The following is a 14,072-nucleotide window of genomic DNA, read 5'->3' on the forward strand; positions in this document are numbered from 1 at the left end:
GTGTCATTTAGAGAATGTTTAATTTTTAAATCTTGTGTTAATAGAACTCTGTTAATATTATTACTAGGAAAAGTATTAAAAACAGAACAATAGTTTAAAATATAATTTTTATGTTCCTGAGTTCAATTTACGAAAAGACGGTTCTAATCATTCTCTATTATCGAATTCCTATTGTGAGACGTTCTTACTGTCGGAAAATGATTAAAGCGATTATTTTCAAACATCGACTTAAAATGGTTTCTCATTTTGTTATTATCAGTTGCATAATTTACACGGTTTAGCATTACGTTAAATAATATAGATGTTGCAAATGCTATTGCATATACTCCACACTCAACACTACCAAAAGGTTGTTGATCAACAGCTTCAAAAACTACTGTTGGTTTAAAAAGGAATAATCTAATTAAATATTTTATTTGATGCACATTTAAACACCCCTCATTAAGGCTATCAAAAATATAAAGCCTTACTCTATCGTAATAGACACAAATTCAGTGACCATAATTGTTATTACCGTTAAAAAGTATTTGAATATGTTTATCACCGTCTCTAATTGGGACAATAAAATCAAGCATTAGTACATACAAAGCACTTTGCATATTGAAAAAAGAATTAGAATCTTTTCTTAATAAATCTTCAAATTTGTACATATGCATGTAATTTAACAATTTATTTCTATTTTCAATAATTTTTAAATCTTTATCACTTAAAATAACATACTCTTTTATGTTGGCCATAGTATACTTCGTTTAATTTTATTTTTGATTCATGAAAATCTAAATATCTTTAACCCTTTTGCTCACTCCCTCTAATATAACCAATTTTGCCTTTTATTAAATATAACCAATTTTGTCTTTAATTCAATACAACCAATTTTACCTTTTATTAAATGTAACCAATTTTTCCTTTAATTCAATACAACTAATTTTACCTTTTACTAAATATAACCAATTTTTCCTTTTATTCAATATAACCAATTTTTACTTTAATCCAATATAACCAATTTTGCCTTTTATCCAATAAAACTACCAAATATCCAAAAGAATGAGAGAACTGTGAGTAAGTATGAATCAGTAACCACTGATCAGCCAATAAGTGCAAAAAGGATTCTCTTATATGAGTAATCAGTAGTTCATTAAAAATAACATATATACATATTTATACCTGTATTAAAACTCCGGAACAAATACCACAAAAAAACCAACCCTTGGACAATAGAACCTTCTGTTAATGAGGATTAACTCTGAGGACCCAGGTAATAATTTCTTTATCCCTAATATTATCACATGGAAGTATAAAGATGAAAGTCAAAAACTGAAGAGGTAATGTATATCTTTCTTTCTCACATCAAGGAATATAACATATAAACATTTTCATTTAATATTTCATTTCTCTATCTAGAGGATTCAAAATAACATAAGAATATCTTCTCCTAAAAATCTTACTCTTCTTTTTTTCTGTTTTCAAAATAAAAAAAAATATGTATATACCAGTATTAGACCCTCAGAACAATTACTACAAATAATACCAATCCTTGGACAATAGAGCCTTTGATAATGAAGATTAATGCTGAGGGGCCAGGTAATAATTTTTAAATTTTTTTATTAAAATTTTCTGGGGCTCTAATACAGGTAAGGGAGAGTGATAAACAGTGGGACAGTTTAAACAGTAGGACACTTTAATTTTCTGAAAAACTACTTAAAGAAACTCAACCAAAATTTAAATGTAAAGCATGTTTATGAAAACACACTATCTCCAAAAATTTTAGCCACATTGATTAATTATTTACAAAGAAAATTGAAAAAAACTGTTTTTGACGTTACGGAGTAAATTTTTTCTTGAAATACAATGCTGATTTTTATATAAATATGACAGTTTTAAAAAAAGTGTAATTGTTACCTTGTTTACTCATGTTTTTAAGTATAATATCCAATAATTTAAAATATTTTAAAATTTTACAAACAATTTTTATTTAAATAATTTCTTGCGATTGCTTAATTTAAACAGTGGGACAGGCAAAAATTTAAGTTTATGAAACGTGGATTTTGGCAACACTAATTATAAGTTGTGTCAGCTATACGCATGCGCATTTATACTTACACAGCGACTAAAAATGTGATTTTTTTATGCTAGAAAACATTAAAAAATTAAAAATTTATAATTATTACAATTAATGTTCTGCAACATTTGAAAAATAACACTTGATAAGAGAACGACTATTCAAATTTTCCTCCAAATTGTTTTTAGGTTATGACCAAATTATGACGTATGATCAGCAGTACTGTAAACGTAAAAAAAATAATAGCAATTTTTCATATGAAACTTGACATCGTATTATAAAAATGTAAAATATTATTAAATTATGAGTGTTTTGCAACATTTGTTAACGTTATTTAGTGCAAAACATATATATTTACAAAGTATGAAGCAGAATATTATTATTGAAACAATTATTCATTATTTAATAATAAGTGTCCCACTGTTTAACACAAACCTTCAAAACAAGAAACAAGGAGGGGGTCCTTTATGTTTATTTCATAAACATTATGCTTCCTCATTGTGTGAAGCAAAAAATTCGCTTCCTCGTGAAGGAAGCAATGAATTTGCAATCAACTTGTATTTAAAAAAAACACAAAATTTTTTAGCTAAAATATGAATTTTCGATTTTTCAATTTTTATTAATTCTCAAATTTTAAATCAAATCTATACTTTATATATACCAACCAATTCGTTTCAATGCAGGGAATAAAATTATTTCATATATAAACATGAATTTAAATAAACACATCATTTTTTAGCTAAAATGAGAATTTTTGATTTTTTAACTTTCTTTAATTCTTTAAATTTCAATCAAATCTATACTTTATATATATCAATCGATTCATCTTGACATAAAGAAGACGATTATATTATATATTACCTTAAATTTTTCGATTTAAAAATTTTTTCAATTAAACAAAAATTTTTGGAAAAAAGACTATAAAATTTTTTTTTTGGGGGTATTTTTAAAAATCCTTTCGTCATTTTTGAGAGATTAATGTGTTAAATAAGCCTACTAAATTTTATCCAAATCCATTAAAACCTGTTAAAGATATCGTGTTCACAAAAACGATCCACACACACATACATACACACACACACACATACACACACATACATACATCCGGACAGTTGATCAGGATCTCATATAACATGTTTCTATATAGAGGAAAATTTGTTTTCACCATTTTTAAAAAGTTTATAAACGAAAGGACTACATAGCTTCCTCCACGAGGAAGCAAAATGTATCAAGTTCCAAAAACTTGAAATTTTTCTATTTAATCACAATATAATTTAAATAGAACATATGCATTATGTAGAAAAGAGTTCAAAAGAAAAAAGTTTTTGGAACAAAAAGTGTCCAAAAATATATAAAATTGACATATTAATATGTCTTTGAAAAAAAAGTGTCCCACTGTTTGTCACTCTCCCCTATATACATATATACAGATATATGAATTTTTTTTTCTTTTTATAACAAAAAGGAAGAAGATTAAGATTTTAGACGATGATGTTCTTATGCCATTTTCAATCGTCTAGATAGAGAAACGCAATGTTAAACAAAGAAGTACTTATGTTATATTCCTTGGTGTAAGAAAGAAAAGTATGCGTTACCTATTCAGTTTTAGACTTTCTTTATAGCTTTTTACGTGAAAAAGGGAGAAAAAAATAATTACCTGGGTCCTCAGAGTTTTTAATTAATCCTCTTTAACAGATTGCAGGTCAAGCGAACCCTCATTTGCAAAATAAAGATATATCTTTCTCTCTCCATAACTTGTTCTTCTCTCTGTCACCGAAATCCCAGCAAGGGTCTGGACGGAAGAATGAATGAATACTAAGATTATTATAGTTAATAATTTGAATTTACGATTAAATCATCCCCATACATTTCAGCTAAATTTTTGGCCCGGACTCCTCATATTCAGAAGGTTCCCTGTATTGCCTGCATTTTATTGGCTTGTCATCTGAAAGTGGAATGTAATGTTTCACTAAAAAAGTAAACGGCAATTTATCGCCCGGTACTAAAAATCGATCTTGCCCTAACTTATCCGCTTTTTTACATAACTCAATTCTTCTTCATTCAAAGTTTTTAAATCCATTTTTATCGAAGATCGCCTTAATTCTTTGTTCTTTAATTGCTTCCTGATTATCTTTTTGATCGCTAAAGATTTCTTTTTCTTCGTCTACAGAATCGAAAGGGTAAAGTTGTTGAGGGGGTATAGCTACTTCGATTTCTCTTTCTGTTGTATTAATTGCCATAATTTTACATTTTCTTTTCTTTTCTTTCACTAAAGCTTCACCTAACATTAGCCCATCTGGGGCTTCTATTCTAGGTAACTATCCCTCTTTGAGATCCTGATTGGTAAGTGGAATATCTATTACTTGCCTAGTTCTAGCCTTGATTCGAAACAGGCGCGGTAGCGGCTTAACTTTTTTTTTCAAATTATGTCTAGCCTCTTGTGATTCCTGATCTACAAATGGAATAGGTTGTACTGGCCTAGCTGCTGTTATTAGTCAATTACAAAAGAAGTTTATATTAGCTCTTTCTGCCCTCAAATAGGGCCTTCCTATAATACCGTCTGTTTTTACCCCAATATTTGATTTTAACCACTTGAGCGTCATGGTGACAGAAGCGTCAAAAATGCATAAATGACGTTCCTACTTAAATTCAATTTGTAAAGTCTGTAGACATAATTAACTAACTATAACTCACCTTTCATATTTTTTGAGATTAAGCAAGACGTATGTGACACGAAAAGTGACTTTTTTTTAACATTCAAGCGGTTTTTTCGAAATTTAAAGTCGACAATTTTCGGTACTTTTTTGTGAATGGCAAATTTACTCAATAAAATCATATTTCTGCTTCCAAAAACTAGACAAACCACCCAAATCTTGTAACTCGTGGATTTTCGGGGTCGCTGAACATGAATTTGATGCCAAATTGACAGTTGACAACTGTCAATTCAACTGTCAACTTCTATAAAAAAAATTATTTTTTATGAAAATAACTGTATAAGGATTTTCGGTGTCGCTGATTACGAATATGAGATCAAATTGACAATTTGACAGTTGACAGCTGTCAATTCAACTATCAAATTTATAAAAACTGATTAATTTTAATGAAAATGAAAATATAAGGGATTTCGGGATCGCTGATTACGAATAAAAGATCAAATTGACAGTTGACAGCTGTCAATACAACTGTCAAATTTATAAAACTTGATTAATTTTGATGAAAATGACAATATAAGGGATTTCGGGGTCTATGATTACGAATATGAGATCAAATTGACAATTTGACAGTTGACAGCTTTCAATTGAACATGCAACTCTTCTCAAATGTGATTGTTTTTAAGGTAAATGACAGTAATATGGTTTTCGGGATATCTGATTTCGAATGATATGTTGGTTTCTTAGTCAATTTGACATCGTATACGTAATCAGCGACCCCAAAAACCCATCTATACTTATTTTCATGAAAAATAATCACTCTAGAAAACTTGACAGGTGATTTGACAGCTGTCAACTGTCAATTTGACATTACATTCTTAATCAGCGACACCGAGAACAAGTTATACAGATATTTTCATGAAATATAATCACTTTTTAGGAAAATTGACAGTTGATTTCGTAATTAGCAACCCTAAAAACCTATTATACTGTTATTTTCTTTAAGAATAACCATTTTTTATAAAAGTTAAGATATGGTTTGACAGCTGTCAACTATCAAATTGTCAAATTGACCTCATATTCGTAATCAGCGACCCCGAAATCCCTTATATTTTTATTTTTATTAAAATTAATCACTTTTAATAAATTTGTCAGTTGAATTGACAGCTGTCAACTGTCAAAATGTCAATTTGATCTCTTATTCGTAATCAGCGATCCCGAAATCCCTTATATTTTCATTTTCATTAAAATTAATCACTTTTTATAAATTTGATAGTTGAATTGACAGCTGTCAACTGTCAATTTCGCATCAAATTCATGTTCAGCGACCCCGAAAATCCACGAGTTACAAGATTTGGGTGGTTTGCCTAGTTTTTGTTAGCAGAAATATGATTTTATTCAGTAAATTCGCCATTCGCAAAAAAGTACCGAAAATTGTCGACTTTAAATTTCGAAAAAACCGCTTGAATGTTAAAAAAAAACATTTTTCGTGTCACATACGTCTTGCTTAATCTCAAAAAATATGAAAGGTGAGTTATAGTTAGTTAATTATGTCTACAGACTTTACAAATTGAATTTAAGAAGGAACGCCATTTATGCATTTTTGACGCTTCTGTCACCGCCACGCACGACGCCAGTTGGAACGCCATGACGCTCAAGTGGTTAAAAATGTTCGTAGTTGTAATATACATAAAGTACTTAAATTTAAGAAACTGGTTTATTAGATTGTAATTTATATACAAAGTATATTAAATTTTATCACTGACAAAAATTCAAATTTAAAAATTGCATTTTACTCAATTTATACATGTTCTTGTGTACAAAATAAGGTTTTTATTAATAAAGCAAAGTAATATCTTTCATGTAAATACAATTTAGAATCAATTTACATTGTAAAACTGCATATAATTTGACATTTAGAGTACTTAACCTAAATGTCAAATATAAGTATTAAAATTCTTGTATTTAGAATGCTTTTTTGAAAAATTTCTCCCTTATAAAACATTATTTGGACATAAACAACACGTTAGTTAAAGAATTACGCACTGTTGCTTCAATTTTAAATAAATTTTCAATATCAAGGAAGTAATGACCGTTCGGTGAAATAGGCATCTACAGCCGTCATGTTGTCACATTAAATTTCATATACATGTATCTTAGATTTTAAAAGGGTAAGTCCGGGGGAGTTGGCCATAGTTTTTTTAAAGGCCTGTAAAAATAAGAAGAAAGTGATTTATGTATTAACTTTTATTGCTAATTAAACATTGAACATTGAACTTACAAATAATAATAGAAATGATAATTTTTTTAAATGTAAAGAATCTTAAAATTAATATTTTTTAAAAAACACGTTTGGCCATCTCTCCCGGAATGTACGGGGGAGATGGCCAATACTTTAAAATCATTCTTTGGCTTTTCGCTTTATCAGAATTCTTTATTTTAAGTGATTATTACTTCTATTCTTCTTCTGACCACATTTCGAACATTTATCATTAAATTCAGTGCAATTTTCATGAAGCCAAAGGTGACAATCATTGCACTGAATCCAGTCTTCGATAAGCGCTCCCTGTTTGTCTGTCTCACCTACACAACAAGTCTACAAGGTATTTTTTTGAGATATCAGAGTGGTTTCCAATTTATTTTTATGTCCTGAACACGATCCTGGGTTACAAAATTGCGTATCACGTCAGGATTTTGAGTAAAGTGGGGGTAAAGTCTCCAAAACCCGTGTTTTTGAGGGTTTTCAGTATTTTTTTTAGGGTTCCGTACTCGGTTCGGAACCCTATTAATATCGGTTTTTTTGAAATCGTGTACCCCCCCCCCTAGCGGCCACACGAATTTATCTGGAGGGCTAAAATTTGGTACACATATGTATTTTCGCTTGTAGATTACAGGAAAAATATAGCCAACCTGATAGGAATTGATTATCATAGCGTTGTCAAGGAAAAACCATGAATTTTTACAAAAAATGCCTAAAAATGACTACGTACCCCCCCCCCAGCGGCCACATCTTTTTACATAAAGAGCTCAAAGGCACACTTACGTATTTTTACGTGAAAATTACAGGAAAAATATAGCGAACTTGATTCGGATCAATTTACATAGCGTTGTCAAGGAAAAATCAAAAATTTTGAAAAAAAATGATTTATTCTCCTTAGCGCACACAATATTCAACACAGACAGTTCATATTTAGTATACAAATGTATTTTTGCGTGAAAAATACAGAGAAAAAATGTAAGCGCGATTGGAGTTGATGATAAATTTAAGAAAAAATTGTATTTTTCCGCAAAAAACGAAAAAAGTTTATCTAAAGTGATTCAAATTTATATATTTTGACGTATTTTTACGTGTAGATTACAAAAAAAATATAGCGAGGATGATTGGAGTTGATTTTTCTGGAGCTGTCAAGAGAAAACTGATAATTTTAGAAAAAATCATGAATTTTCTCCCAATAACGAAAAAAATGTTATCTAAAGGGCTTCAAATTTCCTATTTTTACGTATTTTTATGTGTAGATTATAGAAATAATTTAATAAACATGATAAGAAGTGGAAACAGTGGACTTTTTGCTTAAGTTTATTTCTTCAGTCGTTATAACTCTAAAATAAAATAGGGGGTCCTTTATGTTCATTTTATAAAAACAAAAAAAATTTTAAATATGTGTTGTATTTCAAATAATATAAGTGATACGAAGAGGAACAATTTTCTTAAATTTTTTTTTAAATTGTTCCTTTTTGTATCACATTTATTATTTAACATACAACACATATTTTTTAAACATTTGTTTTTATACCAAAAAAGTTCGCTTCGAGTACGGAACCCTCGATTTCAGTGCGAGTGTAACTCGCACTTATCCGATTTTTTTCTCCTTAACCTGACGTGATAGAGACTTCTATATTAAAGCTTATATCTTACACTTTAAGACTCATATGCGCAAGGAAACAAAATTTGAAGTTTTGAAAAAAAATTAGGTTCAAGTCACCTAAAAAGATTTTTGGTGTATTTACCCCCATTTTTTTCAAAATTTCAAATTTTTTTTTAATCTTGCGTGAATGAGTCTTAAAGTGTACTATCTAAGCATTAATTTAAGCATATATAGAAGTGTCTAGCACGTCTGGTTAAGGAATAAAAAAATAATGAAAACCCTCAAAAGCACTGTTTTTGGAGACTTTACCTCCACTTTATTCAAAATCCTGATGTGATACGCAATTTTGGAACCCGGAATCGGGTTCAGCACACAAAAATACATTGGAAACCACTCCGCTATATACATAAAAAAGTGTTATTTTGTAGACCTGTGTAATGATTGTTTATAAACGTTTTTAAGATTTAATTACACAATAGTGATTATTTTATTTGATCATATTTAAATTTTAAAATCTCTGTTGCAGTGTCTTGTAATATATGTCATAAAAAATGTCATTTGCCACAGAATTAATGTTTTTTTAGCGAACACACGAATCTCAAGGGTGCCAATAACTTAAACAGTATGACCATCTCACCTCGAAAAAACATGGCCATCTCTCCTAATGCCAGGAGACAAATTGACACAACTAAAATTTAAATAAATAAATAAATTTTTGGAATAAATATAAAGTTATGACAAAGCTTGGGTCATGTACTTTACAAAAAAAGCATGAAATTCAAAATTATTCTATAAAATAACATAACACCAGTGAGAAACGTAAACTCATCACTTTTTTCCGAACTAGTCAAAACAACAAATCAGATTTTTAGTTACTTTTTCAATATTTTTTGTGAAGTTTTTTCTTTTAATTGTGTTTTGCCACAAAACAAAGCGAACTAATCTTTAATAAGCGATACATAGCAGCAAATTCTATAAAATATTTGAATTGGCCATCTCTCCCGCATGGACAACTCCCCCGGACTTACCCTACCTATAGTGCATATTCGCTTCATACGTATGTATATTAAATTTAATACAGATTTTTCTAACAGTATAGTGACTTTTACCTACTTCGTCAGACATTTTGGTTTTTATTTCTCTTTGTACCGTGTTAATTAAAGAAACACGAAAAAGGAAAATGCTTGTCCAAAGTAGGTAAACCCCAGACGGCGTATTGAAGTTTATCCAGTCCCAATACTCAAAAATAAAATTTGTTTCGACTATGTATTAATAAAATTTTATATTTTTGCAGGTATCAATTTCCACCTCTTAATCCTATTTGGTATATATGCTTAGGCCTTGTGATTTTGGCATTAGGAATCATAGGAGTATGTGGAAATTTTGTTGTTGTGTACATTTTTTTACTTACTCCGTCAATGAGAACACCAAGTAATCTTCTTGTAATTAATTTAGCCTTCTCTGACTGTGTGATGATGTTTCTTGAATGTCCTCCAATGATAATAAGCTGTTACTATGAAACCTGGATTTTAGGTAAACTGTAATTTTATATACATCCACATAGCACAATATATTACTGTAAGGATACTGTAAGCTCATTTGAATGTCTTGTAATGTAATCAAATAAAGGGAATTTCGTTTTAAAAATATTTGATTACTTGACTCATAACACTGTCCGACACTGATTTTGCCCCTGAAATAATTCTGGTCACTTTCAATAGATTTTTTCACGCTGTTTACGAATGTGCAAAGAAAAATGATCTAGCACGTCTATAGTATTCGAGAAAATTATTCTTAAAAAGTCAAAAATGCATGTTTTTGACGATATTTGAATTTAAATAAAATGAAAACAAGAGGTGCTAGAATCTTGTTCTTGGGCTCAAATGAAAGCTTGAATCTTGAAGAACGATTCCACAAATAGATAAATCAAGGGTATTGCGATAAGGGTGTTAAAAATTAGTTTTTTATTTTCGTTCAATTTTGTCATTTTCCGTATTTATTGAACATCGTATATAACCCTAACATTTTGAAACAAGTGTCAAACAAATGAATGTACCTTTCAAATTTTTTTTTTTTAATTTGAAACAAAATATCGAGCCCATAGTCAGGAGACCATTTAAGGGTAATACATATAGTCTATATAGGCATAGAATAAATAATATTCAATAGATTTTATATAATGCAAAACATAATACTTTTAAACAGAAAAATAAAGATATATAATTCGTCGCTATTAATTAATATTAAACAAAACAAAACATATATATATGTATCATGTTTATGCAACTTAAAAAGAAAAAAAAAGAGAAGAAATTAAACAATAGAAAATCCAGAGGGGTTTTAGCGTTTAGTTACAATATAATCTTTAATAACGTCTATAAATGAAAGAAGAGACATGTTAAAAAGGTCGATTCCTGCGTTGTGATGAAGGCACATAACATTAATTGCATTACACATATTGTATACAGGCGCTGAGAATCTTATTGGTGTATTTGGCATTTGTAAAAGAAACAGTTGGTAATAGCGCGATTGTAATCTTGGTATCTTAAAGTTGATTATTTCGAGGAGGTTTGGACAGTTGATTGAGTAGTTTATTAATTTAAATAAGAAAGTGGATTGATTTATAAATCGTCGTTCGGATAGTTTCAAGAAATTAAAATCTTCACACAACTTGTTATAATCAGAGCCTTTAGGGGGATATATGCCCGTTTTACGAAACACTAGAAACTTCAAAAACTGTTTTTGTATTTTTTCAAGTACTATGATATAGTTATTGAAAACTGGGTTCCATGGAATTGTCGCATAATTAAATTTTGAAAGGACGAAAGCATTATATAGTAATATCAATGTATTAATGTCCTTGAAGTTTTCGGCATTCCGAATCAGACATTCTAATGCCCTTTTAGCCTTTAAGTTAACAGACTCAACATGTGGTATGAAAGTTAGTCTAGAGTCAAAAATTGCTCCTAAATCAGTTATTATTTCTTTTCTAGTTAACTTAGAATTTTGTATAGAATATTCATAACTGACCACTTGCTCGCGTCTAGAGTAGCTTACAATGTAGCATTTATTTAGGTTAAGTTTAAGTTTATTTGTTAAACACCATTCGTTAAATTTATTTAAGTTGTATTGGAGGAATTTAGCATCGTTCAGGGATTTTGTAGGATTAAAGATTTTTAAGTCATCAACGAACAATAATGTTTTACAAGTTAAATATGTGGTAATATCATTAACAAAAACATTGAATAGGGAAGATCCTAGGACCGATCCCTGAGGAACTCCAGACGATGGAAAAAAGGGTGATGAGGTATAACCTACATACTGAACAACATTAGGTCTTTTTTTAAGGTAGGATTGGAGAATTAATAACAGAGATGTGGGTAAATTTAAGTCGGAGAGTTTTGTAAATAAAAGATTATGATCTACATTATCGAAAGCCTTTGAAAAATCGGTATATATCACATCTAGTTGGTCACCGTTAGATATAGCTTGATTTATTGATTCAGTGATACTTATTAAATTTGTAGTAGTAGATCTGTTATTAATGTAACCATGCTGCTCATCTGCAATTATTGGAGCCATACTGTAGGAGATGTGTTTAATTATCGATCTTTCAAAGACCTTAGCAAAGTTAGGTATTATAGATATAGGTCTAAAATTTTTTATGTTATCCTTATCCCCTGATTTATAAACAGGCACCACTCGTGTAACTTTCCAAGATATGGGAAACATACCAGTCGATAACATATTATTGTACAGGTAGCATAACGGTTCAGCTAGAATATTGTTCCATGATTTAAGGAAGAAACTAGGAATACCATCAAGTCCTGCAGTATTTTTATATTTTAATGATTTCATGGCAGCTGATACATCTGGTACAGATAACTGAAAATCAGGCGCATGAATACAATGTGTAATATTAATATCCTCATTATCAGGTGCATCAGGGATTAAGTAGACGCTTGAGAAAAAATTAGCAAAGGCATCAACAATACTTTGTTGGTTATCAAATGTTTGATCATCTAATTTCATTATATTAGGTATTCTTGAAGTTGATTTTGATTTGTTTACCATTTTCCAAAAGTCGTTTGGATTTGATTTACATCTTAATTCAATTTTTTCAAAGAACAATTTCCTTTTTTCAATAATACGCTTCTTTATACTACGAGTAATATGTTGTAGTTGTTCTTTGAGATGAGAGAGACAGTTACGACGGTATCGTCGGAGAATTGAATTTTTTAATTTTATATCACTTATTATATCAGGGGTAAAAAAGGGGGGAAAAGCAGGAGTTGATTTATTAGAGGAATAACGTGGAATGTATTCATTAAATAGTTCCAATATTTTTTGTTCCAAGATTGTACATGCTAGATCTATGTTATCAACGTCTTTAATACAGGACCAATTCCAAGAGGCAAGTTGAGTAAAAATCATTGGAAAGTTGCCACATTTAAAATTGAATCTCTGTTTACTAATACTCACATGGTCTCTTTGGGATGGATTGGTTGCAGTAGGAAAGGTTATAATGATACATAAAGAAGGATGGTGTACATCTTCTTGAACGAGTGGGAAACTAGAGTGGGAAACATTTCCAGGTATATTAGTAAAAATAATATCGAGACATACTCCACGAAAGTTACGTATAAAATTAATTTGACTAATATCAAATGTAGCGGCAAAGGATAATAGAGTTTTGAGTTTATGGTCAGCTATAAATAGGTTAATGTTTTCATGATGATTGTAATTTATAAAATTCGGTACATTAAAGTCACCCATAAAAATCACTTTTTGGTCAAACGTATGAACATGTGATTCAATACAATTAAAAACATTTATGAAATTTTCTGAAGATAGATTAGGTGGTAAATACAGTACTATGATATTAAAAGTTATATTACCTTTCTTGAGTCGAAGTGATAAAAAATTTATCTAATTTGGTATAACATGTGGGAAGTCAATCTGAATATTGCTTATATTAAAGACTTGAGTAGAGCCTGAGAAAATTTACCAAGTCTTGTAATTTTTATAGAATCAATAAAGGCAACGGGATCGTTAAAAATAGATTTCAGAAGGTTATGAATGTTATTACAGTCGAGGTCTTGATTATAATTTTGTTGATCATCAAGGGATTCGGGATGTCCAAAAATTAATAGATTGGATTTACGCCTTTGCCTATCTTCAAATTCACTAAACATAACATTAGCAGATTCGATGTTTTCACTAACGGTTAACTCTAATGTCTCAACCCGATTATGCACATTTAATTCATTTTGGAGGGTGTCTACATTACCTTCAACTTTATCCAATCTCACACCGAACTCGGTAAATCCCTGTTTAAGTTCAGAAAGTGAGATATCAAGTTTATTCAAACCAGTTTTTGTGTCACTTGATAAACTTGCAATTTGTTGCGAAATTAGATGGAAAGGGTTGCCATCGTTTGGAAAATGAATGGGATTATCTGTGTTGTGGTTGCAGTGGTGTTGGGAGAAACAGCTG

At 29.8% G+C, this 14,072-nt stretch overlaps 1 protein-coding gene across 6 annotated transcripts in view; it reads left to right on the forward strand.

Annotated features, from left to right (window-relative positions):
* Positions 1-14,072, forward strand: part of LOC127290350 (rhodopsin-like) — a 699,229-nt gene that overhangs the window by 183,940 nt on the left and 501,217 nt on the right. For all 6 annotated transcript variants that reach the window (XM_051318856.1, XM_051318854.1, XM_051318858.1 and 3 more), the window contains one exon: positions 9,871-10,109. In XM_051318856.1, the coding sequence (XP_051174813.1) occupies positions 9,871-10,109 (239 nt within the window). The remainder of the gene's footprint in view (positions 1-9,870; positions 10,110-14,072) is intronic.

The sequence above is a fragment of the Leptopilina boulardi genome, unplaced genomic scaffold (assembly GCF_019393585.1).
Source record: "Leptopilina boulardi isolate dan_hultmark-lab unplaced genomic scaffold, ZJU_Lbou_2.1 LbouV2_60, whole genome shotgun sequence".
Classification (NCBI taxonomy): Eukaryota; Metazoa; Arthropoda; class Insecta; order Hymenoptera; family Figitidae; genus Leptopilina; species Leptopilina boulardi.